Below are 27,380 nucleotides of genomic sequence, written 5' to 3' on the forward strand. Positions count from 1 at the left end.
TCCGTTTCCAGCCCATGGGACGAGGAGGTGGCCGTTTCACGGCCCATCCCGCACCTGCGTCTGTTCGTGGACCTCAGTGTGCAAGGTTTTCTTCATGGTGAACGACTTGGCCGTCTGGCTGTTGGTGGCGCCGCCGGAGAGGGCGATCATCTGGCTGACGGTGGGCGGCGGCAGGTCGGACACCGGCTCTGTGGACGACGGACACCGGTGGACCGGTCAGCGACGGAAACGAGACCGACAGAGTAAACTAACGTCAGCGACGAGTGGAGCGGTCAGGGACGGAAACGAGACAGAGTACACACCAAAAACAGGACTGACGTTTCACGGCTAACCGATCGCCAGAGCCCTTTCCGTGTGTGGCTACCTCCGAAAGACATCTGGGCCCAGCCCTGCAGCCACCCCAGCCGCTGATTCCCGCGCTTCGGCTACCTTCGACGGAGAGCTGGGCCACACAGGTGGCCTTTCCGATGTCGTTCTCGGCGATGCACTTGACGCGTCCGCAGTGGTCGAGCTCTGCGGACCGAATCCTCAGCACGTGGTGCTGGCCCTCCGAGGAGACGGAGAACTTCTCCGAGGGCAGCGGGCCGTCGTCAAACAGCCACTGCACCTGTGACACGGCACACAGACAGGTATCAGTCAGATCAGGACTGGAGGGAGAGGAGGAACGGCAATGACTGCAGATACGGAGCTCGTCCCCAAATACGACATGTAACATTGACGGACACCTGACCATCTACCCGCGTCCCGCAGCCTCCGGAGTCCAGCCTGTGGAGTATGCAGTCCCCCAGCGTCCACTAACCGTCGGTTTGGGTTTGCCGTCGATGATGCACTGGTAGAGCACGTCATCTCCCTCTGCCACGTGTTGGTCCTTGAAGATCTGCACGAACACGGGCGGCTGCATGGGCGGCGGCGCGCGGAACTGCACCGGCTGCGGCCGCGCGCGAACCGTCACGTGCGCGAAGCAGCGCGCCTCGCCGGCTCGGTTGGAGGCCACACAGATGTAGTTACCGGCGTGCTGCGGCAGACAGGAGCCGATCTCCAGCCGGGCGCGGCCCCCATCCAGGGAGAGCTGCGGGAAGATGGGGGGGGGGCGGGGTCAGGCACTGCCAGCTACGTATGCGAACAACGGGCCCGTCTAGGGGGGACTGTGGACAGACGGACGCAAGGATAGGTCAGGGACTGTGAGAGCTTTTGTCAGGGAATATATTCTTCACAGGGGGACCATGGGCTGCGAGCTGGTGTGAGGTAAAACATCCAGCCGGGCACAGAAGGTCAGAAAGTCCCACTCAAACACTCCCTTCCAATGGGAATCCACTGCGGCCCGGCCGTACCTTGACGCTCTCCGTGGATCGGATCTCCCGGCCGTCCTTGAGCCAGGTGACGGTCGGCGCCGGCGTGCCGGTGACCTCGGCCTCCAGCACCTCCTGCTCGCCCTCCCGGGCACTGGCGTCCGTCAGCAGCCGGGTGAACTTGGGCTCCTCGGTCACCTCCTCCGGGGTGGGGGTGCGCGGCGCTGTAAGGGGCCAGGGTGGGGGTGAGTTAGGACTCCTCAGTCACCTCCTCGAGGGTCGGGGTGCGCGGCGCTGTAAGGGGCCAGGGTGGGGGTGAGTTAGGGCTCCTCGGTCACCTCCTCCAGGTGGTGCGCGGCGCTGCGGGCAAAGGGGTCGCCGGTCAGGATGGGGATATGTCGTACTGCGAGGAAGGGAGCTCCCATCGTAAAGTGGATGTTTCAGGTCGTAAGCTGGAGTGGAGACTAGTTCAATTAGCAGCAAATAACAGTTGCGTTTTGACATTACCAAAAAAAGTTATCTGTTGCCCCTAACTAATAAACGAAACCAAAACACCTTCGCTCCTCAGATATTCAATAGGTCCTCTCCACCCTGAAAAGTACAGTGCCAGCCCACCGCTCACCGAACACATTCATGTAGCAGCGCGAGCTGACCTCCCCACCTCTCCCCTCCCTCCTCCCAGACACTCTCACCGAGCACGTTGAGGGCGCAGCGCGAGCTGGCCTCGCCGGCCGAGTTGATGGCCACCACCGAGTAGGGGCCGGCGTCCTCTGACAGCGCGCTGTTAATGACCAGCGTGCACCGGTCGCCGTGGAACAGCAGCTGGTAGTCGCGCGACTCCTTCACCGGCAGCTCGCCGTGGTACCAAATCACCTGTCAGACAGAGAGGGTCGGTACTACAGCAGCTGGTAGTCGCGCGACTCCTTCACCGGCAGCTCGCCGTGGTACCAAATCACCTGTCAGACAGAGAGGGTCGGTACTACAGCAGCTGGTAGTCGCGCGACTCCTTCACCGGCAGCTCGCCGTGGTACCAAATCACCTGTCAGACAGAGAGGGTCGGTACTACAGCAGCTGGTAGTCGCACGACTCCTTCACCGGCAGCTCGCCGTGGTACCAAATCACCTGTCAGACAGAGAGGGTCGGTACTACAGCAGCTGGTAGTCGCGCGACTCCTTCACCGGCAGCTCGCCGTGGTACCAAATCACCTGCCAGACAGAGAGGGTCGGTACTACAGCAGCTGGTAGTCGCGCGACTCCTTCACCGGCAGCTCGCCGTGGTACCAAATCACCTGCCAGACAGAGAGGGTCGGTACTACAGCAGCTGGTAGTCGCGCGACTCCTTCACCGGCAGCTCGCCGTGGTACCAAATCACCTGTCAGACAGAGAGGGTCGGTACTACAGCAGCTGGTAGTCGCACGACTCCTTCACCGGCAGCTCGCCGTGGTACCAAATCACCTGCCAGACAGAGAGGGTCGGTACTACAGCAGCTGGTAGTCGCGCGACTCCTTCACCGGCAGCTCGCCGTGGTACCAAATCACCTGTCAGACAGAGAGGGTCGGTACTACAGCAGCTGGTAGTCGCACGACTCCTTCACCGGCAGCTCGCCGTGGTACCAAATCACCTGTCAGACAGAGAGGGTCGGTACTACAGCAGGTACCAAATCACCTGTCCGTGGGGCAGGTACTACGGCTGTCCAGAGTGCATTCTCACCCAGAAATATCCAGCCTCCCGCAGTACTCCCGTACATCAGGCTCGGGCTGGTTTAAGTCCCGCCGTACCCCGGGCTCGGGCTGCCCCATGGTCAGTGTTTCAGTTACCCCCCCCCCCCCTCCCCGTACCTCTGGCTCTGGCTGGCCGGTGATGACGCAGTCGAGCTGCGCGCGCTGGCCGCGCTCCACAGTCAGGTCTCGCAGCTGCACCTCGACACACGGCTTCACCGGCTCCGCGTCACTGGCAAACTCCGAGTCGGACGTCTCGGTCGGCAGACGGCCCTGCCGAGGGTGGAAACGATAGAGTTTAGTTGTTTGGAGCGACAAAAGGATCCTGGATGTCAGTGTCACTAATTATCAAATACTCAGACCACGTAAAAACTAGGCCATGCAGTACATTCGGTGAAAACCAACTTGTGACAAGTATCACCATCTTGCCTGGGTACCATTGACTGCCAGACTCACAAAAACAGGCTGCTTACCCTGACAAACGTGACACTGCCACACTGACTCGTACCTTGACGGAGACGTGGCACTGGCAGCTGGCCTCGCCGGCCTCGTTTTTGGCCACGATGACGTACGTCCCGGCGTCCTTGGGGAACGCCTCCGGGATGGTGAGCGTGGCGCGACGGCCGTCAAAGGTCACCTGAGGTCACAGGACGGCAGCGGTCAAACACATTGACACACTACACAGAATCGGAAGTTTCCAAAGTCGCTAAGACAGTTCCAGGCATTGGAGATTTCCTGAGACGGATAAGTGACCTCGTTTAAATTCAAGACCCCACTGACCCGGGTAGAGTGCCCCTCAGACCCCACACTGTCCCGTGCGCCCCGCCTCTCTTGTGACTGGCCCGGGTGTGGTACCCCTCCCGCCACTGACCCGGGTGTCTCGTCCCTCCCGCCACTGACCCGTGTGTCTCGTCCCTCCCGTCACTGACCCGGGTGTCTCGTCCCTCCCGCCACTGACCCGGGTGTCTCGTCCCTCCCGCCACTGACCTGGGTGTCTCGTCCCTCCCGCCACTGACCCGGGTGTCTCGTCCCTCCCGCCACTGACCCGTGTGTCTCGTCCCTCCCGCCACTGACCCGTGTGTCTCGTCCCTCCCGTCACTGACCCGGGTGTCTCGTCCCTCCCGCCACTGACCCGGGTGTCTCGTCCCTCCCGCCACTGACCCGGGTGTCTCGTCCCTCCCGCCACTGACCCGGGTGTCTCGTCCCTCCCGCCACTGACCCGGGTGTCTCGTCCCTCCCGCCACTGACCCGGGTTTCTCGTCCCTCCCGCCACTGACCCGGGTGTCTCGTCCCTCCCGCCACTGACCCGGGTGTCTCGTCCCTCCCGCCACTGACCCGGGTTTCTCGTCCCTCCCGCCACTGACCCGGGTGCCTCGTCCCTCCCGCCACTGACCCGTGTGTCTCGTCCCTCCCGCCACTGACCCGTGTGTCTCGTCCCTCCTGTCACTGACCCGGGTGTCTCGTCCCTCCCGCCACTGACCCGTGTGTCGCGTCCCTCCCGCCACTGACCCGTGTTTCTCGTCCCTCCCGCCACTGACCCGTGTGTCTCGTCCCTCCCGTCACTGACCCGGGTGTCTCGTCCCTCCCGCCACTGACCCGGGTGTCTCGTCCCTCCCGCCACTGACCCGGGTGTCTCGTCCCTCCCGCCACTGACCCGGGTGTCTCGTCCCTCCCGCCACTGACCCGTGTGTCTCGTCCCTCCCGCCACTGACCCGGGTGTCTCGTCCCTCCCGCCACTGACCCGTGTGTCGCGTCCCTCCCGCCACTGACCCGTGTTTCTCGTCCCTCCCGCCACTGACCCGGGTGTCTCGTCCCTCCCGCCACTGACCCGGGTGTCTCGTCCCTCCCGCCACTGACCCGGGTTTCTCGTCCCTCCCGCCACTGACCCGGGTGTCTCGTCCCTCCCGCCACTGACCCGGGTGTCTCGTCCCTCCCGCCACTGACCCGGGTTTCTCGTCCCTCCCGCCACTGACCCGGGTGCCTCGTCCCTCCCGCCACTGACCCGTGTGTCTCGTCCCTCCCGCCACTGACCCGTGTGTCTCGTCCCTCCTGTCACTGACCCGGGTGTCTCGTCCCTCCCGCCACTGACCCGTGTGTCTCGTCCCTCCCGCCACTGACCCGTGTGTCTCGTCCCTCCCGCCACTGACCCGGGTGTCTCGTCCCTCCCGCCACTGACCCGGGTGTGGTACCCCTCCCGCCACTGACCCGTGTGTCTCGTCCCTCCCGTCACTGACCCGGGTGTCTCGTCCCTCCCGCCACTGACCCGTGTGTCTCGTCCCTCCCGCCACTGACCCGGGTGTCTCGTCCCTCCCGCCACTGACCCGGGTGTCTCGTCCCTCCCGCCACTGACCCGTGTGTCTCGTCCCTCCCGCCACTGACCCGGGTGTCTCGTCCCTCCCGCCACTGACCCGTGTGTCTCGTCCCTCCCGTCACTGACCCGTGTGTCTCGTCCCTCCCGTCACTGACCCGGGTGTCGCGTCCCTCCCGCCACTGACCCGGGTGTCTCGTCCCTCCCGCCACTGACCCGGGTGTGGTACCCCTCCCGCCACTGACCCGTGTGTCTCGTCCCTCCCGTCACTGACCCGGGTGTCTCGTCCCTCCCGCCACTGACCCGTGTGTCTCGTCCCTCCCGCCACTGACCCGGGTGTCTCGTCCCTCCCGCCACTGACCCGGGTGTCTCGTCCCTCCCGCCACTGACCCGTGTGTCTCGTCCCTCCCGCCACTGACCCGGGTGTCTCGTCCCTCCCGCCACTGACCCGTGTGTCTCGTCCCTCCCGCCACTGACCCGTGTGTCTCGTCCCTCCCGTCACTGACCCGGGTGTCTCGTCCCTCCCGCCACTGACCCGGGTGTCTCGTCCCTCCCGCCACTGACCCGTGTGTCTCGTCCCTCCCGCCACTGACCCGTGTGTCTCGTCCCTCCCGTCACTGACCCGGGTGTCTCGTCCCTCCCGCCACTGACCCGGGTGTCTCGTCCCTCCCGCCACAGACCCGGGTGTCGCGTCCCTGCCGCCACTGACCCGGGTGTCTCGTCCCTGCCGCCACTGACCCGGGTGTCTCGTCCCTCCCGCCACTGACCCGGGTGTCTCGTCCCTCCCGTCACTGACCCGGGTGTCTCGTCCCTCCCGTCACTGACCCGGGTGTCTCGTCCCTCCCGCCACTGACCCGTGTGTCTCGTCCCTCCCGCCACTGACCCGTGTGTCTCGTCCCTCCCGCCACTGACCTGGGTGTCTCGTCCCTCCCGCCACTGACCCGGGTGTCTCGTCCCTCCCGCCACTGACCCGGGTGTCTCGTCCCTCCCGTCACTGACCCGGGTGTCTCGTCCCTCCCGCCACTGACCCGGGTGTCTCGTCCCTCCCGTCACTGACCCGGGTGTCTCGTCCCTCCCGTCACTGACCCGGGTGTCTCGTCCCTCCCGCCACTGACCCGGGTGTCTCGTCCCTCCCGCCACTGACCCGTGTGTCTCGTCCCTCCCGCCACTGACCTGGGTGTCTCGTCCCTCCCGCCACTGACCCGGGTGTCTCGTCCCTCCCGCCACTGACCCGGGTGTCTCGTCCCTCCCGTCACTGACCCGGGTGTCTCGTCCCTCCCGCCACTGACCCGGGTGTCTCGTCCCTCCCGCCACTGACCCGTGTGTCTCGTCCCTCCTGCCACTGACCCGGGTGTCTCGTCCCTCCCGCCACTGACCCGGGTGTCTCGTCCCTCCCGCCACTGACCTGGGTGTCTCGTCCCTCCCGCCACTGACCCGGGTGTCTCGTCCCTCCCGCCACTGACCCGTGTGTCTCGTCCCTCCCGCCACTGACCCGTGTGTCTCGTCCCTCCCGCCACTGACCTGGGTGTCTCGTCCCTCCCGCCACTGACCCGGGTGTCTCGTCCCTGCCGCCACTGACCCGGGTGTCTCGTCCCTCCCGCCACTGACCCGGGTGTCTCGTCCCTCCCGTCACTGACCCGGGTGTCTCGTCCCTCCCGCCACTGACCCGGGTGTCTCGTCCCTCCCGCCACTGACCCGTGTGTCTCGTCCCTCCCGCCACTGACCTGGGTGTCTCGTCCCTCCCGCCACTGACCCGGGTGTCTCGTCCCTCCCGCCACTGACCTGGGTGTCTCGTCCCTCCCGCCACTGACCCGGGTGTCTCGTCCCTCCCGCCACTGACCCGGGTGTCCCGTCCCTCCCGCCACTGACCCGTGTGTCGCGTCCCTCCTGCACGGGCCGTCCGTTGTGCAGCCAGCTCAGCTCCGGGTGCGGCAGACCGGTGACCTCACACTCGAGCCGCAGCTTCTGGCCGGTGCGCGCCATGACGTTACTCAGCGGACTGCAGAACTGGGGCTTCTCGTACGGCACGCGCGCTGCCGACCAGAGCGAGGGCGAGGGTCAGTCAGCTCGGGGCAGGTGGATGAGACGAGATGGGTGAACGCAAGCAGGGTGCTATTCAGGTGCAGGTCAGCGTTTTACAAACCCCAGAACGATCCAATCAATAGAGCGTGTCAGTTTTCCTGCAGTGCCTTATCCTGCACCCGCCCTCCCCGGCTGAGGGAGCACTCACTCTGGATGCGGACGGTGGCCGAGGTCTGGTCGAAGCCGAGCGCGTTGGCGGCGCGGCACACGAAGACGCCCTGGTCGCGCGGCTCGGCCGCCTCGGCGCGCAGCGTGCACTGGCCGTTGTTGACGGTGGTCAGGTAGCGGCGGTCGGCGTCCACGCTGGCGCCGTTGTGCAGCCAGCTGACCTGCGGTGTCGGCGAGCCGGACACGGTGGCGTGCAGCACCAGCGGACGGCCCGGCTCCACCCGCAGGTCGCGCAGCGGGCGGCTGAACGCCGGCGACTGGCCGCGCTCCAGCTCTGCCGCCGCAGCAGAAAAATAACATCAGACTCGCGTGAGGAATAGCCATGTATCAGGCGCCCCAGAGTCGCACCCCACCTCTCCTCTCCCCAGCCCACCCTGCCCCCATCCCCCGGCTCTCCCGGTGCCGTACCGCGGACGGTGAGCCGGCCGCTGGTCTCGGCCACCCCGGCGGCGTTCTCGGCGCGGCACGTGAACACGGCGCTGTCCTCGACCAGGGTCTCCTCGATGAGCAGCGAGCACAGGCCGTCGGCCGTGCGGCTCAGCTCGTACTCCGAGTTGGCGCCGCACGGCCGGCCGTCCTTGTGCCAGGTGACGGTCGGGGCCGGCTCTCCGGACACACTGTATAACAGAGGGAGGTACAGTCAGAATGGACAGAGGAGGGGGGCGGGAGCAGCCGCTGGGGTCAGTAAAAGTAAGCCATGTATGAACGATAGCCACTTGTCATTGCCGATATCCACCCTCGCCAAGACGCCCCACCCCGCCCCGGGTACGTACCGGGCCTGCAGCACGTGCCTCTCGCCCTCCGGTACGGTGCGGTCCGCCAGGGGAACCGTGAACACGGGCGGTACGAGCGGAGCGGCCGGCGCCGGCGGCGGCTGGGCGGAGCGCGGCCGGCGGGCGGCCGTCACCGGCTCCTCGGCGGCCGGCACCTCCGCGGGCAGGTCCGGGAGGCACGGCTCCGTGCCGGCGTCCACCACCGAGACGCCGCTCTCCTGAGTCGAGGCGTCCGCCGCCAGAGTCACCTTCTGAGTGGCCGCGTCCGTGGCCGCCGTCACCTTCTGAGTGGCCGCGTCCGCCGCCGACGTGGTGTCCTGGGTCGAGGCGTCCGTCCCCATGGTGATTTTCTGTGTAGAGACATCCGTTCCCACTGTCGTGTTCTGCGTGGAGGCGTCAGTGCCAACAGTGACGTTCTGGGTTGAAGCGTCGGTTCCCATGGTGATTTTCTGCGTGGCGGCGTCTGTGCCGCTGGAGACCTTCTGCGTGGCCGCGTCCGAGGTGCTCACGGGGAGGTCCTGCGTGGAGGCGTCCGTCCCGGCCGACACCTTCTGCGTGGACACGTCCGCCACCAGGGCCACGTTCTGAGTCGACACGTCCGTGCCGAAAGACACCTTCTGCGTGGCGGCGTCCGACGTCCCCACGGGGATCTCCTGTGTCGCCGCGTCGGAGGTGCCCACCGGAATCTGCTGCGTGCAGGCGTCGGCGGTGGCGGCCGTGGCGCGCTGCGTGGACGCGTCGGCCGTGCCGACGGCCATCTCCTGAGTGGCGGCGTCCGAGGTGGCCGGGATCTCCTGCGTGGCGGCGTCCGCGGTGCCGACGGCCGCCTGCTGCGTGCCGGCGTCGGCCGTGTGCACTGCCGCCTGCTGGGTGGCCGCGTCGGCCGTACCGACAGGGACGCCCTGGGTGTACCTGTCCACCGTCACCTGGGGCGGCACGAACACACCGGTCAGCGGAGAGACGGGTAGGAACAGAGAGACGATGTCATTTATGTAAACTGTGTGATTAAGAGACAGAGTGATAGAGCTGCCGGCAGATGACACTCAGTGCGCGCCTTATTCATTCTGGTCTGTCACCGCTGTCCATTGCTAAGAAACTCTGTAAAGTGACGCATCTTTGTCACTGGCCCGGTGTTCACCACTGACCCCATCGCCCGGCCTCCCGCCGCGGTACATACCTTGGTGACCTCTGTGAGTGTCTCAGTGCAGACGTCCACCTTGGGTACGACCAGCGGCGTGATGGGCCGCGGCATCTCCTGCAGCGCCAGCGCGGCCGCCTCCGCCGCGCGGCGCGCCTCCTCGGCAGCCGAGGCGGCGGCGCGCGCCGCGTCTGCCTCCTGCCGGCCGCCGGGGAAAAGGACCGGGTCAGTGGAGGGACAGGGTGGGGGGCAGTGCAGCATGGAGGTTAACGCCGGGCGTATACCGAGTTAAAACTGTGCGACAACGAACATATCAAGCCACGAACATCCTACTATCGAGCCTGACACCGGTCACGCTGCCCCCGCTCCCTTCCTTCCGCCTCCAGCCGTGCCGCCTGACCTGCTGCGCGGCCCTCATGTCGACGGCCAGCTGGTCGTTGTGGCGGCGCAGCTGCTCCCGCTCCGAGTCGGCCTCCTCCAGCTTCTCGACGAGCCGCTGCAGCTCGTGTCGGACCGTGGTCAGAGAGTCCACCATGTCGCGGTGCTGCTGCGTCACCGTCTGTACACGCTCCGGCTGCGGGGTGCCTGAGGGAACGACACAGACGGTCAGCCACTACATCACCAGGCACCACCCGTCACCACAGCTGCACCAGACAGCACCAGTCACCGTCACCACCCGCTCCGGCTGATCAGTGCCTAACGACGTACAACAGACGATCACACTAGCAACAGTCCCCGTCCACGCCAGAACCAATATACGGCCCGAAACCGACCCCTCAGTACTCAGTTAAGAGTCAGGCAGTAGTAGGACGGTCAGACCCCTCCCTCCCTCTCCCCCTCTCACCATACAGCTGCTCGGCCATCACGGAGATGGTCCTCAGCCGCTCCTCCTGGAGCTGCTCGCCCGGCGAGAGGAACAGGTTGATCTCGGTCCTCAGCCGCTGGGCCTCCTCTGGCGAGCGGATCTGGGTGGTCTTACGGGCGATATCCACCAGCAGTTTACCGCCCTCCTTGTACCAGTCCTCAGACTGCGCCACACAATAACCCAGCCGGTCAGGTGCAGGCAATGGAACGGAAACGTGACAATTTAACTACGCAAAACAGTGAGGCTGGCATGTTGAAGCCGCTAAATGCAGCACTATTTGGAAGCAGATTGCTAATTAGTTACTAAAAATGAACAAAATAATATCTCAAGTTTCGTCGTAGGAAGTTGTCATGTGTGCTGCTCTCCCTATCCGCGGTCCCGCCGTGCCCTCCGTCCCCGGTCCTCTCACCTCCTCGACCAGTTTGAAGTACTGGATGGAGAGGTCGATCAGCTTCCGGTTGTCGCCGACCTGCCGGTGGAAGGAGGACCACTTGTTCTGCACCGTCTCCAGCTCCAGATGGACCCGCTCCGGCTCTGGCGTCCCGCCGAGGAACCCCTCCGCCGTGCTGACGAAACTCTGGATCTGACTACCCGTGTTCTGGAAAAGACACCGAGGGCACGAGGTTATCTTTCTAATAAATACCGTCACGTAAAGCATAGCATAATACAGCCATAATCGAAGTTGATCGGTGAGATTTTGGTAATATCACAGCATAGACTACTGTATTACGAGAAACATACAGGGTAGTCTATGGTCACTTGTAATCTTTGACAGTCACTGACCGATATAGTGTCCCGTCACTGACCGAGATGGTGTCCCGTCACTGACCGAGATGGTGTCCCGTCACTGACCGATATGGTGTCCCGCCTCCCGTCACTGACCGAGATGGTGTCCCGTCACTGACCGATATGGTGTCCCGTCACTGACCGATATGGTGTCCCGTCACTGACCGATATGGTGTCCCGTCACTGACCGATATGGTGTCCCGTCACTGACCGAGATGGTGTCCCGTCACTGACCGATATGGTGTCCTGTCACTGACCGATATGGTGTCCCGTCACTGACCGATATGGTGTCCCGTCACTGACCGAGATGGTGTCCCGTCACTGACCGAGATGGTGTCCCGTCACTGACCGATATGGTGTCCCGTCACTGACCGATATGGTGTCCCGTCACTGACCGATATGGTGTCCCGTCACTGACCGATATGGTGTCCCGTCACTGACCGATATGGTGTCCCGCCTCCCGTCACTGACCGATATGGTGTCCCGTCACTGACCGATATGGTGTCCCGTCACTGACCGATATGGTGTCCCGCCTCCCGTCACTGACCGATGTGGTGTCCCGTCACTGACCGATATGGTGTCCCGTCACTGACCGATATGGTGTCCTCGAAGTTGCGGAAGGCGCGGCTGGTCTGCTCGGCTTCCCGGCGCGTCTCGCCGTACTGCCCCCTCATGGTGTCCAGCTGGGAGCTCAGCTCTGCCAGCTGGCCGTTAATGGCTCCCAGCTCCGAGTTGAAGGCCGTGGAGGCGGCCTGGCGCTCCAGCTGCCCCCGGCGAGAGCTCCACGTCTGCTCACACTTGGTCTGAGGGACGGGCGGTAGGGGAGGGGACGATATTGACTGTAATGGAGGGTAACGAAAGAAGAGGCGGAAAATTGCAAAACATTGACAAAAAAAAGATCCGAGTGCGGTTCATAGACTATTTTGACCATTTGCAAACAAAATTGATTTAGTTCCGACTTCCGAGTGTTCCCTAGATGAATGCCTGTAATTAGCCCAGCGAAGCAGCCCCCGGACAGCAGCCGCGGCCGCGCCTTACCGTCTGCGTGTCCAGTGCCGAGCGCAGCTCCCTGATGTCCTGAGCGGCGGCCGCCGGCGGCTCCACCTGGCGGACGCGCTCCTCCAGCCGCTCCAGCTCGCCGCCAGCGAACCTAGTGGGAGAAGGACGAACTACGCGTCAATAATATCCCTATCACACTCTCCAGCCGCTCCAGCTCGCCGCCAGCGAACCTAGTGGGAGAAAGAAGAACCCTATATGAGCACCCACCCGTCCTAGCACTATCCTACAGAGGCCGGTAGCGGTGGCCCACCTGAAGAGCTCCTGGAAGGCGCGCTGGCTGGACTCCAGCTCCTGGAGGCGCTGCTGGCAGTCGGCCGGAGCGCTCGGCAGCGGCCCGCTCTGGTACGTGGAGCGCTGCTTCTCAATGCCAGAGTCCAGCTGACGAGTGAGCAGAGACGGGCAAGGGTGTCAAAGACGAGGTATATGCCAAACAGAGAGGTACGGCATAGAATGGCTTCTTAGGACTGTAGCCTGCCCACTCGTACCATCAAAATGAATTTAATGACAACATGCAGCAGATGGAAGAGCTCCAAATTTGCCTGTTCACGGACGTCAATATAGCAGCGATTTTAGCGAAATATACCGTAAATAATTACTAACTCGACTTTTTACAGATCAATGAGATCCTCAATAAGTCGTAATAAAGGAGCAGCATTTTCACACAGCATTTTCCACAATGCACGTCTCGTACGCGGTACCTCTGCGACGTTTTTGAAGTAGGTCTGCATCATCTGTAGCGTCATCTGGTACTCGGTGGTGACGGTGGTCACGTGATCACGCTGACGGCTCAGCTGCTGCGCCAGCCGGTCGGCCTCGCCGCCCGTGTCTGCCGGACATAACAGGGGGCGGTCAACTGAGGGTAAGGGACCACTGGGGGTAACGAGACTGACGGGCGCTGTTGACGGCTGATTAAAGACGGTTGATTAAAACGAGTAATCTACCCCCACCCCCACCCCTTCATCACCGATGGTTTTACCGCAGCCGCCCTCGCTCTCCGCTCCGCACCTGCGTCCCGCAGTTTCTCGGCGCTCCTGGCGCGCTGCTCCAGCTCCTGTCTGAGCCGCTCCAGCTGCGGCACGCGGTCCTGCGCCGCCTGCTGGCACTGGCTGCCGCGCTCCCGGGCCGGCCGGGGCGGGTCGCGCAGCACAGGGAACAGCTCACCGAGCAGGCGGGAGGCGCTCTCCAGAGTCTGACAGCGGGAGAGACACGGCGCGATTATCAGTGGAGCGGGCAGTCGCTCTTCATAGTCTGGGGCGGCCGGCGGCGAAACACGGCGTGATATCAGTCGAGGGAGGGGGCTGGCAGCGATATACCAGACAGTCACTACCGTTCGAAAACAATATACCGGTGGATGTGATAGGAGTGACCCCTGTAGATACAACATACATTTTTTTCGGAACATGGCTAGTTAGAAATGTAACTTTCAACTCAGCTTCTTCCCAGTTACAATTTTTAACTAATACCGGCGTTACCTGTGACAGACACGCCCTCATTCCCTTACATCAGCTTTCCCCTACCCATTCCCTCTCCCCGTTCGGCCCGCACCTGTTTGGAGTCCCGCGCGCACGTTTCCCAGTCGCGCTGCAGCTGGCGCGCCGTGCTCATACTCAGCTGGACACGCTCGTACGTCTCGGTGACCTTCAGCTGGTCGGCGCGCAGGTGCTCCAGGATGGACTCCACGCAGAGGCAGGCGCGCCGCGCGTCCAGGTACGGGTCCTTGCACTGGACAGAGAGGGGGAGGGCTCGAGGTCAGTTACTGCGCGCCGCGCGTCCAGGTACGGGTCCTTGCACTGGACAGAGAGAGGGAGGGCTCGAGGTCAGTTACTGCCAGCCGCGCGTCCAGGCACGGGTCCTTGCACTGGACAGACAGGGGGAGGGTTCGAGGTCAGTTACTGCCAGCCGCGCGTCCAGGCACGGGTCCTTGCACTGGGCAGACAGGGGGAGGGCTCGAGGTCAGTTACTGCCAGCCGCGCGTCCAGGCACGGGTCCTTGCACTGGGCAGACAGGGGGAGGGCTCGAGGTCAGTTACTGCCAGCCGCGCGTCCAGGTACGGGTCCTTGCACTGGACAGAGAGGAAGAGTCACTCATAAATGGTCATTTAAAGAGCAGCGTCAAAAGCGTCCGGCGTATTTATGCAAAATACATACTGCATTGAGCGGAAATATAGCAAACACAGAGCGAGCAGAGAGCACCTAAACCCTTCAATTCTCTCCACTTACACGATACATAATTTCAAGCAAATGACACCGTTCTCACGTTTTGCGCCATGTCGACGAAGGCCTTTCCGGCGTCGGCCAGCTGGTGGTACTGCTGCTGCATGCCTGGCCAGCGGGCCTCCACCAGTGCGATGTCGTCCTCGGTCAGCGGCCGTCCGTCCAGCGCAGCGCGCAGCTCGTCCAGCGTCCGCTGCAGCTGCTCGGCCCGCTGGTGGAACTGGCCGTACGGCCGCAGCAGCTCCTGCCGGGAGCCTGGTGACCACAAACACTGACTGTTACACAGGAGAGGGAGGCCCACACCGCCCGCTGGTGGAACTGGCCGTACGGCCGCAGCAGCTCCTGCCGGGAGCCTGGCGACCACAGACACTGACTGTTACACAGGGGAGGGAGGCCCACACCGCCCGCTGGTGGAACTGGCCGTACGGCCGCAGCAGCTCCTGCCGGGAGCCTGGCGACAACAGACACTGACTGTTACACAGGGGAGGGGCGAGCGGGACCGGATATCCGCCGGCACTCTCAATGAAAGTTTTCCCGGTTAAAAACCACACGTTTTACCGATTCTCGCAAAACTAGGCAATTGCTGCAGTAGCTTTGTAGCCAGTTTCGCGACACCTGCATTTGTTTGTCTGGCATTATGTCGGAAAATAGGTGTGCCTGAGAGCGCCACTCACTGATGATTCTGTAGATGCTGTTCCACTGGGCGCGCATGTCCTCGGCCTTCCGCTGGAGGTCGGCCGCTCTCTCGGCGCCCAGCTGCTCCGACAGGGCCGGCACAGAGTCCAACAGGGCCTCCATGTCACGGCCGCGCGCCTGGGACACAGGTCAGGTCAGGTCAGGTCAGGTCACACAGAGTCCAGCAGGGCCTCCATGTCACGGCCGCGCGCCTGGGACACAGGTCAGGTCAGGTCAGGTCACACGGGGGACCAGATACTAAATATTGGGTAATATATTAAATACAAATCGAACTATAAATGGGTGGCGGACAAACCCCCGTCCGTCCGTCTATCCGTTCGTCCGTCCGCTCCATTCCGCGCCGCTCCGCGACTGACCTCGACGTCGTGCTGCATGTGCTGGTGCAGCTGGGAGAAGGTGCTGGCCGGCTCCAGCGCCTGGCCAGGGTCGGTGTGCGTCCGAAGGAAGGTCTCTGCCTCGCCCACCATCCAGCCGAACAGCTGTCAGAGGAGGACAAAGCAGGCAGGTCAGAGGGGAGACACGGACACTGACATTGGGTATCATCGCAAAAAAAAAACTGTTTCATATCAGGCCGCAACGCATCGACATTTAGATGGTGGTCTTATGAATAACGCGTGTTTCTGTCCGTCCATATGGGCACACCCTGAGACAACTACCACCGTAGAGTGAGGTGAAAGGAGTAACAGCGATATAACAACAATAAGGAGTCTGACACGAGTTTAGCGACTGTCTGACGGGGATCCGACGCGAGTCTAATGCTGATATAACAGATGTCCCTGTCCCGGGCCGGCGACTCCCGACTGCCGAGGCAGCACCTGGTGGACCCAATGCGGCCGGTCGGCGGCAGGACGGGAGGCACGCGATCGGAGGACAAACGGTCCCCCGACACGCACCGACATCGCTCGGCAATTACCGGGACGAGGCTAATTTGGGACGGTTAATGACATTAGGTGAGGGCAACCGGCGTTTATGGGTCCACAGCATGCAAAGACAATGGACAAACAGAAACGAAAGACAATTGTTAACACGATGTAGTAACAAAAGGAGGTACACATACTATACCAGTGCAGTCGATACACCGACATGCCGACCACTGATAGCTCACCGTGTTGTACTTCTCGAGGAAGTCGTTATACAGCTGCGTCTGCCGCAGGCTCTCCTCCTTGTGTGCGGTGCAGAGCTGCTCGAGCGCCTCCAGCCGACGCTGCAGCGTCTCCAGACACTCGGACACACCCTGAGGGAGGGAGAGTGGGGTCACATGGGGTCGCCAGTGCGGTATGGGGTGGCATATTGGACTAGAAAAAGCACCGACCCGACCACTGACCCTCCCCAGCCATCAGGACCAGTGATCAGCGTCTCCCAGCGCAGCACCTATAGTCCACCCCGTCACCCCGTCCCACCTCTGTTCCGTCGGCGCCGCGGCCGGCCAGGTCCAGCAGCTGGTTACCCAGCCGCGCGGCCGGCTCGCCGGCGGAGCGCAGAGACTCGGCCGTCTGCGCGTGCACCAGCGCCCGCTCGGCGGCCGGCGCGGCGCGCAGCGCCTCCTCCATCCGGTCCAGCTGATCACAGGCCTGACAGACAGAGACAGCCGGCGGTCAGGAGAGGCAGAGGCACGGTCAGGAGAGGCAGAGGCGCGGTCAGGAGAGGCAGAGGCCACTTGTCATTCTGCCCTTTGTCTCTTGGCCAGTCCTTCAGCCTTAGACCACCCCACACCCTCCCCACTCATTCGCTGACTGTCACCTTTTGCGCCTGGTCGAAGAACTGGGCGGCGCCGGTGAGCAGGCCGCGCCGCCGCTCGGCCAGCTCCATTAGCTGGCTGCAGATCTCCAGCACGGCGTAGGCGCGGGTGGCCGGCTCGTGGCGGGCGTATGTGTCGGCGCGGACCAGCGCCTCGGCAGAGCGCAGCAGCGCCAGCGCCCGGTCCTGCAGCGCCTGGGAGGAGAGGGGGAGTCAGCGGGGGAATGGAGCAGCGCCAGCGCCCGGTCCTGCAGCGCCTGGGAGGGCGAGGGGAGGGGGAGTCAGTGGGGGAAGGGAGCAGCGCCTGGGAGGGAGAGGGAGGGGATTCAGTGGGAGGGAGAGAGGGAGAGGAGGGAGGTGGCGGGTGGAGTGTGAGGAGAGCATAAACACTCGTACAGTCGAATCGTCCGTCAATCGTCATGGCTTACAGTGTGTGGGATACGATAGAATAAACACAGTCTGAGGGCGGCAAATGGCGACCGAGCTCAGCACTCCATTTATACGGCGCCTAGGCCTGTAAAATAACTGCACAGGTATCTTCAATGATCATCATACATATTTTCGTCGCAAAAAGATATGTATCGACTGTTGTTCCATTTTTGTGACGGAACTTCACGGCTACTGACGTGGACGACACGTCGTGCACATACCACAGGGGCGGAGGGAGGGGGGGGGGCACAGAGGGCGGGCGGCACTGCGGTCCTACCTTGGCCTCCAGTTCGATTTTGGAGTGTTCGTGCAGCAGCAGGTCGGCGGCGTGCGCGGACGCGCCCAGCTGGCAGCCGGCGGCCAGCTGCCTCCTGACCAGCTCTGCCCGCTTCTGGACACCGCCTGGGGACGCAGCACGCCGGTCAAGTCAACGGTGCTGGACACCATCTGAGGATACACCGGGCCAACACCTCGACAGGTCGGGTCAACAATATCAACACAGGAACTTTTCCAGTTTCAAGTGCTAAAAACGTAACTTAGCAGACTCAAATGTTAAGAATTTACTGATAATAATACTGAAACTGATAATCTGGTGCTTCAGAACTCACGGATAACATTTTTTTTATAATATGTACAAATAATATGAGGGGTGGTAAAACAATGAGCGACAATACCGCGAGGTAAGAGGACGATGGACGGCGATAATATGTAAGAGCGCCCTACCCAGGTCGGTGTAGAGCTGGCAGAGGGCGCGGCACTGGTCCAGAATCGTGCGCCGGTTGTTGAAGAGAACCTCCAGACAGCGGCGTCGGTCGTGCAGTTCCTCCAGCCACCGCTCCACCTGGCTACAGGCTGGACAAACAGACACACACACAAACACACGGTCAGACGGACAGTTCCTCCAGCCACCGTTCCACCTGGCTACAGGCTGGACACACAGACACACACACACAAACACACGGTCAGACGAACAGTTCCTCCAGCCACCGCTCCACCTGGCTACATGCTGCAAACACGAGGAAAAACATGGGATTGCGAAGCCAATTGTTGTACGTGAGTGAGTACTGCTTCGCTACAGACAACCAAAATTTTAAGCGTTTATCGAATTCACGAACGCCAGTTCGGCAGGGACATAAATGTGCCAGCTCGATTGGAAAAAAAATTGGACATAGACTGCATTACACCCAAGCTTCACTGGTGTATCTGAATGCAACATATGCCTATACGAATTACGAAGGATCGGATGGATTCAATATCGCGCACGAGCCAGAGGCCCAAAGGACTGGACATCTCACCGGTCTGGACGGTGGTGCGGATCTGGTTCGGTCGGGAGTCGATCGTTCCTCGCAGCGCCAGCTGGCGCAGCTGCTCCAGCAACTGGTTGCCCTCCTGCAGCGTCACCATCGACGCCTCCAGCATCGCCTTTTTCACCTGCGACATCAGGGCAGTGGCGTCAGGACAGAGCATGGGTCAGATTTCAACATGGCGTGCACCACAACACGCGCTCGTCCATATTCCACTGGCAGATCCAGCTCTCCAGCGCATGGTTTACGTACCGTGGGGGAGGGGGGGGGGGGTAATTATCGCTTGCTTTTGTCTCGCCAGGGCTGTGAGATGCTGGTAGTTAACTCACGTCTGTTAGCTGTTAGAAGGAGGGTAAGAGGCCGGTAACTCAAATCGGTCAGCTGTTAGAAGGAGGATGAGAGGCCGTTAACACACAGCTGTGAGCTGTTTGATGCGGGTGAGAGGGAGGTAACTCACGTCGGTGAGCTGTTTGATGGCGGCCTGGGCCTCCTCCGAGTCGGCCGGAATCCGGACGTCGCTGAACACCCGCTCCGCCAGGTCCATGCTGTCGCTAAAGTTCCGCGCCCGGCTGCAACAACGAATAAAAACATGTAAACGCTATTGTTGGTGACATTACATTCAGTAAATGTAAACTTAAACCCGCGCCCCGTAGGGCTACCGGCGGACCCTACCACCCGTAGGGGGGGGGGGGGGGCGTTTCGGCCCCCCCTAACATCTCGGAAATTTACCGGCCGATTTTCAAAATTCAAACGGTGTTCGATAGCCCCACCCGGGAACTATCTTGTGACCAAATTTCATTGACCTAGGTCAAACCGATGACGTCACAGGTCAGGTCAAAGGTCGGATTTTCACCGTTCACAGGCATTTCAAGAAATGTGTTGTGAAATCGAGTAAATTGGTAATTTGTTGAAAACCATCGATGGTACATTGTTCGGCAAACACGTACTTTGCTATCTGAGGTCACTCATACCAGGTCAGGTCACAGCGAGGTCAGGTCACCGGGGGTCACAATATGAAGTGTCGTGTGATGCATGTTTTATGGTCCATTTTACATGAAAAATGCGATTATGTGGGTTAGGCAGCCTTTGGGGCCAGCCTAGGTCACGTTTTGGTGAAGGTCAGGTCAAGGTCAGGTCAAATTAGGTCAAATTTCAAAGTTGATATTTTTGGATAAAATGGGTATCGATTCGATGCAGCTCGTCACGGGGAGTCTAATGGTGGTCCTTGTTTTGCTCTACGAGGTCTAGAACTGCCAAAAATTGAGTTTGAAAATTTGACGTCATCATTTTTGAACAGTTTTTTTCGCCATAACTTCGCCAAAAAACGAGGTATCGATCTGAAATTTGGTATGTGGATAGAAGACGGTAGGTACTATCACATATATTCCGGTTTTTTCGAAATTCAAAAAACTTTTTAGATTTTTTGGCTAATATATCCAAAAAACTGCATTTTTTATTTTGGGGGGTCAAAACTAAAAAATTTCAAAAATCCGAGATAGCAGTTTTGTAGCCCTGTCAATTCTACACCTTTTATGTCTTGATTATTTTTCTGTATCTTCAAAGCTGTAGGCCTGACGGGTCTTCTCGCGAAGGTCTTTTTTTCGGTCGAAAATGACAGAACATGACGTCATTCTGACGTCATTTGTGGCCAACTTATCATAGCCTCTGGAAAACTGTTTGGTCACCATGTGTAAAATTGATGCCCGGAGGGGTCCTGAAAGTTTGGTGGCGATATCTCCAGCCGTTTAGGAGATATCGACGGAAAAGGACAGGGGGGGCGTTTCGGCCCCCCCCCCTACGGGGCGCAGGTAACGTTTTCAAATTGCACGGATACCGTCTGCTCAACAGACATGGGACAGGAATCCTGAAAATAGAGCACTGTCAGATTGTAGGATACATCGACACCTCGCATACAACATGAACCTACTAGCGTTACGGACTGGAAAACGGCGACAGCTAACAGCGTCACCCGTCATGTCACGGTCGGTCCGGACCAGTCCCGAGGGGCTGCGTCCCCACCAGTCTCTCCCGAGCTCCCCGTCACGCCGAGTTATGCACGGAGTCCGTGATGGGCAGACAGACATGCATTCCGGCGGGCTGCCGTAAGATTGTGAGCAGCTGCCGACTGAGTGCGGCCATATCACGGTGCTGTTGGCGACACCCGACATGGTCCGCAGGCAGCCGGCCAGACGGGTCAGTCTGGCAGCCCGGTCCGTGACGTCATCACAGTCCGCTGGACTCCCCCGCGGGTCGCGGCTGGGGGCCAGCGCGACTGCAGGTGGGCACGATACGACAGAGCGTCCCTCCGGCCAAAGAAAGCTGGATAAATTCAGTGGGCGGCATTAAATGGAGACCGCAAAAATAATAAGCCGTGGGGATGATGAATAATCACAATGGAACACTGGACGCCAATCAAAATCGAAGGAACAAAAGTAACAGCTGCCGTGACGCTGCAACTAATTTATCGTAAAAAGTCAGTTCGATGAATTTAAAAAGGTCATAAGCAAATCGTCATAAGCACTCTTTCTGTGCATTACTCTAATTGAATTGCATTGCATTGGTCGTGTTTACAAATGAGACGGGACAGCCTCTATACTTACTTGTCGGAAGCTATCCATGGAAGAAAGAATGGGAAAGACCATCAGTTTTGTTGATGCATGACAATTTATAGTGGTTGATACGGAGTGAGGTATCACTAGCAATATATTTCATTTTGTTTATTATTTACACGGTAAAGATGAAAGGCCAGCACGCAGCCGAGTCGCCTGAGTCAGACATCAACAGCCGGAGCACGGGAACAGCCGGGCCGCCGCCGGACCGCCCGGCAGTGACGGCGACATATGGGCGGCCGACGAGTGACACGATACCAATGACGGATGGCCGCGGCCGAGCGGGCGGCGCGCTGCGGGAATGACTGGGGATGAACAGAAACAGAGGACTTCGCTAAGGGGCGGCCCACAAACAATACAACATTCCATGCATCATATCTCCGGCACCACGGACCTGTGGAAGGCGACGCTGTGCTGCCGTGTGGAGGGACCTGTGGAACTAACCTGTGAAAGGCGACGCTGTGCTGCAGTGTGGAGGGGCCTGTGGAACTGACCTGTGGAAGGCGACGCTGTGCTGCCGTGTGGAGGGACCTGTGGAACTGACCTGTGAAAGGGAGGGACCTGTGGAACTGACCTGTGGAAGGCGACGCTGTGCTGCAGTGTGGAGGGGCCTGTGGAACTGACCTGTGGAAGGCGACGCTGTGCTGCAGTGTGGAGGGGCCTGTGGAACTGACCTGTGAAAGGGAGGGACCTGTGGAACTGACCTGTGAAAGGGAGGGACCTGTGGAACTGACCTGTGAAAGGGAGGGACCTGTGGAACTGACCTGTGGAAGGCGACGCTGTGCTGCAGCAGCTGGCGGCGGCTTTCCAGCTGGCCGTTCAGGTCGCGCCAGGCCAGCCCCAGGCTCTCGGCCATGGCCGAGTACACCTCGGCCTTGGGCTTCTGGCTGGCGATCAGCTGGTCGGCCTGGTTGAGCAGCTCCTCCACCGGCGACTGTTTGCTCTGAAAGGAGCCGGACGGGGGGGGGGGGGGTCAGACCACACTCCCACAGCACAGCAGCAGTGCATCCCGGGGGAGCCGGACGGGGGGGGGGGGTCAGACCACACTCCCACTGCACAGCAGCAGTGCGTCCCGGGGGAGCCGGACGGGGGGGGGGGGGTCAGACCACACTCCCACAGCACAGCAGAGTGCGTCCCGGGGGAGCCGGACGGGGGGGGGGGTCAGACCACACTCCCACAGCACAGCAGCAGTGCGTCCCGGGGGAGCCGGACGGGGGGGGGGGGGGGTCAGACCACACTCCCACAGCACAGCAGCAGTGCGTCCCGGGGGAGACAGGACGGCCGGACAGCGCGAGGAAATCGTCAGGGGACGACCCGTGACTACAAAGAGACCAACAGGGACAGCCATCATATGTAGTCATTATATCTTTTTTCGGGATAAATAAAAATAGCGTAAGTTTTCATTGGTAGACCGCGAAGCTCGTTGACATAGGGTGCCTTTCATGAAAAGCAAGCAAATAAATCATTGAGCCAGGTTAAGCGCGAGCCGGGCACTACGATTGAAGTCCAAGGAATCCCGTGCAGGGCAGAGCTAGCTCAAACATAATGTCTGTTACAGGATCAGTGAGATTGCGCATGACCGTGAGCGGACCAAAATTGGATGGATGTCATCGAGACACTCAAGAGACATCTGTGAAGCCATACAGGCTAGCGACAACGTGAAATGCTCCAAAGACCGGCTGCGGCAAGCGCGCCGGAACAGAATCACTTTGCCAGGCCAAATCCGGTCGGTTGCATTACTGTTTGCAGTATCCATTGCTCAGATCATCTGGCAATGCCGCGCAGTAGTCGGCTCTGCAGTATTGAACCCGCAATCAGATCCGTCCGACCGTGCCGGCCCGGCTCCCGCTGTCGATCAGACTGACGCAGCTGAGCGGCCTGGGACAGTGTCCCGTCAGAGAGGATGGGCGACCGGCTCCGCCCACTGAGCCACCCACTGGACGGGACAGGGAGGGGACGTACTGTACCCGAGACAGAGACGGTCCGTCGCCGGGACTGGGGCGGTCCGTCGCCGGGACAGAGACGGTCCGTCGCCGGGACTGGGGCGGTCCGTCGCCGGGACTGGGGCGGTCCGTCGCCGGGACTTGGCACCTGTGCCAGGAGCCGGGCCACGCCCCGGGCGAGAGAGAGGATGGTATGTACGAGCAGAGAGCCGAGTCAGCCCGACAGTGGACAGAACGGGCGAGCCGAGCGGTCAGACGGTAAGACAGGCCTGCTACTGTTAACGCCAGACCCCTTGAGACCCTAATTTTTCGCGATTACTTTTAAATGCGTGAAGGAATTTCAACCAAGCTCAGGACATGGCCGTTTCAAGACAGGCCGAAACTTTTACAATTTAGATATTTTATCGCCATTTCAATATTTCAGGCACTTGTCATTGACTCGTAATGTTAAATTTCGAGCAAGATTTTCATCCGGTGTGTAGAGGCTATCACCAGTCAGTCTGTGATACGTTATGACGTCACAGCTAAGCCCCGCCTCTGTGGTCTTGGCCTGCGGCGGTTTCGGGCCGGCGCGCGGTCACTCTCGCTGTGGCGGGGAGCGGGGACGGGCGACGGTCGAGCGGTGCCGAAAGCCGGCGGAGTTGTGCGTAGCGTCTTGGCTGACAGTGCCCAGAGAGCGACATGATGACTAAGGAGTCATAAATGCTCAATGCGCATTGCTTCTACAATGCTGATATGTTCGCTGATATATTTTTTTTTATAAGCTGCAAATGACGGGCAGATGGCATATAACTGACATGTAGGGTCAGGAAATATTCACCTGTATTTAAAGCCTATGGCGTTGCAGATAATGCGATAATGGGATGTCGGATGTCACCAAGTAGCTGCCGATTTGTACATCGCTATGCAACCATCGAACAACGCAATAATAAGTTAATTGCCTGAGCTTCACATCATACGGCTCGCTCGTATTTCAAACAGATACCCTACATCGAAAATCGTATTTGTTAGGAATCGTTAACGTTTGTTCGAAGCACGACTGAGTAGTAGGTTGAGGAGTGATGGTCCTCTTGGTCCTATATACAAGAGTCAACAAGAGCCTAACATTTACTTGACCGTCTGCTGCAATTGACTCATAGCACGTGAAGCGTCAGCGAAATTCATAGTCCTTCACAGATGGCAGGGGTGTCGTTTGTACAGAGGTCGCTGATGGGCACGGGTCAATGCCGCAGTCGTGGGCGGAGCCTAATGTCATATGACGTAGAAAGCCTCTATCCAGGATGGAAAAACAGTTAACATTACGAGTCAATGACAAGTGCCTGAAATATTGAAATGGCGATAAAATATCTAAATTGTAAAAGTTTCGGCCTGTCTTAAAACGGCCATGTCCTGAGCTTGGTTGAAATTCCTTCACGCATTTAAAAGTAATCGCGAAAAATTAGGGTCTCAAGGGGTCTGGCGTTAACAGTAGTCGAGCGGACCAGACACGGCATGGGCCGACAGTCCCGGACTACCGACAGCTCTGCCCGGACCAGATCGGCGGCCGGAGGAGGCCCGCCGCCGCGCCGATGGACTCATCAGAGTTCCAACAGCCCGGCAGAGAGGTGCTGCGGTCACGGCAATTACCGGCGACTGTGATTAGCAGCCGCCGTGGCCCGCCACTGCCGGCCGGCGCGCTCAGGGGAGCCAGAATAACGCCGGCGTAGAGAGGTGCACGTCAATATTCCCTCCGAGTCCAAAAACCTGACACCTGCGTAAGATGCTATCAGGCCCCATCAAAGTTCGTAGCTAGTAGCGTCTGAGGAGGCATTATGAAAGTGGTCAAAACATTGTCGGCGAACTGAACTTACTTTCCTGTGATCAGTATGCTCTACTCTGCCTGCCCCCTACCGTTGGATGGGAGAGAGGGTAGAGAGAGAGAGAGAGAGAGAGAGAGAGAGAGAGAGAGAGAGAGAGAGAGAGAGAGAGAGAGAGAGAGAGAGAGAGAGAGAGAGAGAGTCGGAGAGAGCGGCGGGGAGGAGACGTCTGTGCCGACAGGTGATCAACAGAGGAGAGGTCGAGCGCTAACAAACACACGCTCCGGCCGGTGTGTGTATATGGACCGACCGGGCCGCGGCCGGCGGCGCCCCGCCCCGCCCCACACCGGATGCAGCGCCTTAGTTGGAGGAGACAAGACCGCCTCACGGAGACAATCACAGAGTGAACTGTATGTACAGAAAATCACACTCGTGCAATCGTATCAAATCACATTTAAACTGGAGCAATGAAAACTGCACCCAAGCAGCGTAAGAATGGGTTCAGCCGTATTCTGGGAAGCTGGCCGACGCGCCCCGATGAATGAGCCGCTCACAGCGCCTGCAGCGGGTCCGCACTCTGCAGCTGCGTGTGTCGGAGGGAGCGGAAGGGCCGCACGTGCCCGGGCGTTACTGTAGCGCCGGCACGTCTTCACAGGTTAGGCAGCTGACATGACGGAGACCGGACGGCACCCGACGTGCGGCACGTGCGGCGGCGCGCAGCGCGAACCCGTGTTCGAGGCGAGCGCCTCACCACGGCTGGATGGGCGGCGCGCCGCCCCGAACCACTGGACGGGTGTGAGCGCCCCTGAGCCGCCCAGCCCAGCGCGACGGCGACAGTGGCAGTGGCTGAAGGCGATGATATGCGTGCCAAAACATGTCACGGCGCCGGAACTCCGGTAGATTTATGAACTGAAATTGTTTAAATTCAAAGTCATAATAACCGAGAAGCATAAGGATAGGGATACCATAAGCAATGACCCACATGACATTTAAAAATAGAATTAAGATCGAGTAGGGCCATTTGCGAGTTCTTAATTTTAATTCCTACTCCCTCATACAGCCGTATAACACTGCCCAGCCCGACTCTGACAGTCGGGTCACAGACTCAGTCGCGTCACCCAGCAATGTGCCCCGGCGGTCGGCCGGACTGTGATGCGTCAACACATCGACACCCTGCGACAATGAGGCCGTCCCAGACGACAGACGGTGACCGAGCGACCATTACGAAATCGGTCCGCCTCCGCAGCGTCCGGCGGCGGAGACGTGGGGCGGCCAACAGAGCGGGCTGCCGGCGGCGAACTGTTCCGACCCAACTCGTGAACATAACTCTGAGACCTCTAAAAATAAGACGGCTGCATCAATATTTGCACTTTCCGTTCTAGGCGTGCTTATAAAAATGTGATTCGAGGGTTTATGAGTCAGTTGTTTATAAATTTCATGAGATAAGTAATGGCCTAACCTCAGGCAGGCAGTGACTGGGAATTGCTATGAGCTCATTTTTAGAACTGACAGCAGAGCTGCATTGCACCGTCATAGTTCACATCATATGTCGTCCTCAGTTCCACTGCCCGGAGCTGGTCCCTCTCAGGCCTGCTGTGAGGGTGTAAAGGCTCCGCCAGCTCGCCGGGAGCTGCGCCGTCTGTTTATACCGGCCCATCTTGTGCCGGGCGGGGCGGGGGCGGGGGCGTGCTCCTGGCGCCGCCGCCGGCCCCGGCTGGGTCAGGAATGCCGCGCAGCCGTCCGCGCCGGCAGGGGGTGACCGGTGGGCTCAGTGGACGCCGTCTCACCATCCGCGGCCCAGCCGTCACACAGGCTGCACACTGCATAGGCCTCCTTTGAACCTCGAGTTATCGCCCAGTTTTGAGACAGCACAAAGAAGAGGGTGATGCATCCAGTGTTAATAAAACAGGTGACTGTATTAAAAATAGGAGCATCATCTCTGAATTCAGAACAATGCCGCACTTACATAGGCGCAATGTAGCAATTGAAAACAACGCAAAGAGTTGCTACTATTTACAGATAGATGCTCGCTGCTGCTTTCCCGCGTCACACAGGCCTTTATTTTACCTTCCCGATTAATAAACTAGACTGGTCAATACACAAAGTTCACCAGCCCGGCAGAGCTCAGTGTATCTAGTTCTACACGTGTTCAGCCGCAGCACAGCCGTTAGACGGCGGTGTCGACCCTGCCCAGCTGGCACTCACCGCACCTGTGCGCTACACACAGCACACCGCGGCGGCCGGGGGCGCTCTTACCGCGAGTTTCTGTAGCACCTGCAGACCAGCGTTCCTTACCGCAAGTTTCTGCAGCACCTCGTCGTGCTGTTTTTGGAGCAGCTGCGCCTCCTCCAGGCTGTGTCCCAGGTGGGTCAGCTCCGGGCTCATCTCCAGTACCTTCAGCTCCACCCATTCTCGGCTCTGAAAACGAAAGCAACAAACCCGTCACGAATAGAGAAATGCAGAGTCTA

At 60.2% G+C, this 27,380-nt stretch overlaps 1 protein-coding gene across 1 annotated transcript in view; it reads right to left on the bottom strand.

Annotated features, from left to right (window-relative positions):
• The window catches only part of LOC122364226 (titin-like), a 94,097-nt gene that overhangs the window by 13,853 nt on the left and 52,864 nt on the right, over positions 1–27,380 (bottom strand). Inside the window, exons 3-35 of the mRNA XM_043334415.1 lie at positions 27,208–27,330; positions 21,938–22,116; positions 19,022–19,133; positions 18,556–18,691; positions 17,984–18,112; positions 17,538–17,662; positions 16,835–17,026; positions 16,495–16,665; positions 16,200–16,328; positions 15,451–15,573; positions 15,073–15,211; positions 14,442–14,653; positions 13,731–13,907; positions 13,191–13,374; positions 12,884–13,011; positions 12,436–12,563; positions 12,165–12,276; positions 11,720–11,929; positions 10,750–10,938; positions 10,320–10,503; positions 9,876–10,060; positions 9,515–9,673; positions 8,338–9,263; positions 7,973–8,181; positions 7,545–7,838; positions 7,184–7,347; positions 3,515–3,643; positions 3,127–3,279; positions 1,982–2,162; positions 1,332–1,513; positions 800–1,069; positions 430–607; positions 55–188 (exon numbers count right to left, since the gene is read on the bottom strand). Of these exons, the coding sequence (XP_043190350.1) occupies positions 55–188; positions 430–607; positions 800–1,069; positions 1,332–1,513; positions 1,982–2,162; positions 3,127–3,279; positions 3,515–3,643; positions 7,184–7,347; positions 7,545–7,838; positions 7,973–8,181; positions 8,338–9,263; positions 9,515–9,673; positions 9,876–10,060; positions 10,320–10,503; positions 10,750–10,938; positions 11,720–11,929; positions 12,165–12,276; positions 12,436–12,563; positions 12,884–13,011; positions 13,191–13,374; positions 13,731–13,907; positions 14,442–14,653; positions 15,073–15,211; positions 15,451–15,573; positions 16,200–16,328; positions 16,495–16,665; positions 16,835–17,026; positions 17,538–17,662; positions 17,984–18,112; positions 18,556–18,691; positions 19,022–19,133; positions 21,938–22,116; positions 27,208–27,330 (6,246 nt within the window). The remainder of the gene's footprint in view (positions 1–54; positions 189–429; positions 608–799; positions 1,070–1,331; positions 1,514–1,981; positions 2,163–3,126; positions 3,280–3,514; positions 3,644–7,183; positions 7,348–7,544; positions 7,839–7,972; positions 8,182–8,337; positions 9,264–9,514; positions 9,674–9,875; positions 10,061–10,319; positions 10,504–10,749; positions 10,939–11,719; positions 11,930–12,164; positions 12,277–12,435; positions 12,564–12,883; positions 13,012–13,190; positions 13,375–13,730; positions 13,908–14,441; positions 14,654–15,072; positions 15,212–15,450; positions 15,574–16,199; positions 16,329–16,494; positions 16,666–16,834; positions 17,027–17,537; positions 17,663–17,983; positions 18,113–18,555; positions 18,692–19,021; positions 19,134–21,937; positions 22,117–27,207; positions 27,331–27,380) is intronic.

This window comes from Amphibalanus amphitrite, unplaced genomic scaffold (genome assembly GCF_019059575.1).
Source record: "Amphibalanus amphitrite isolate SeventyFive unplaced genomic scaffold, NRLGWU_Aamphi_draft 000662F_arrow, whole genome shotgun sequence".
Taxonomy (NCBI): Eukaryota; Metazoa; Arthropoda; class Thecostraca; order Balanomorpha; family Balanidae; genus Amphibalanus; species Amphibalanus amphitrite.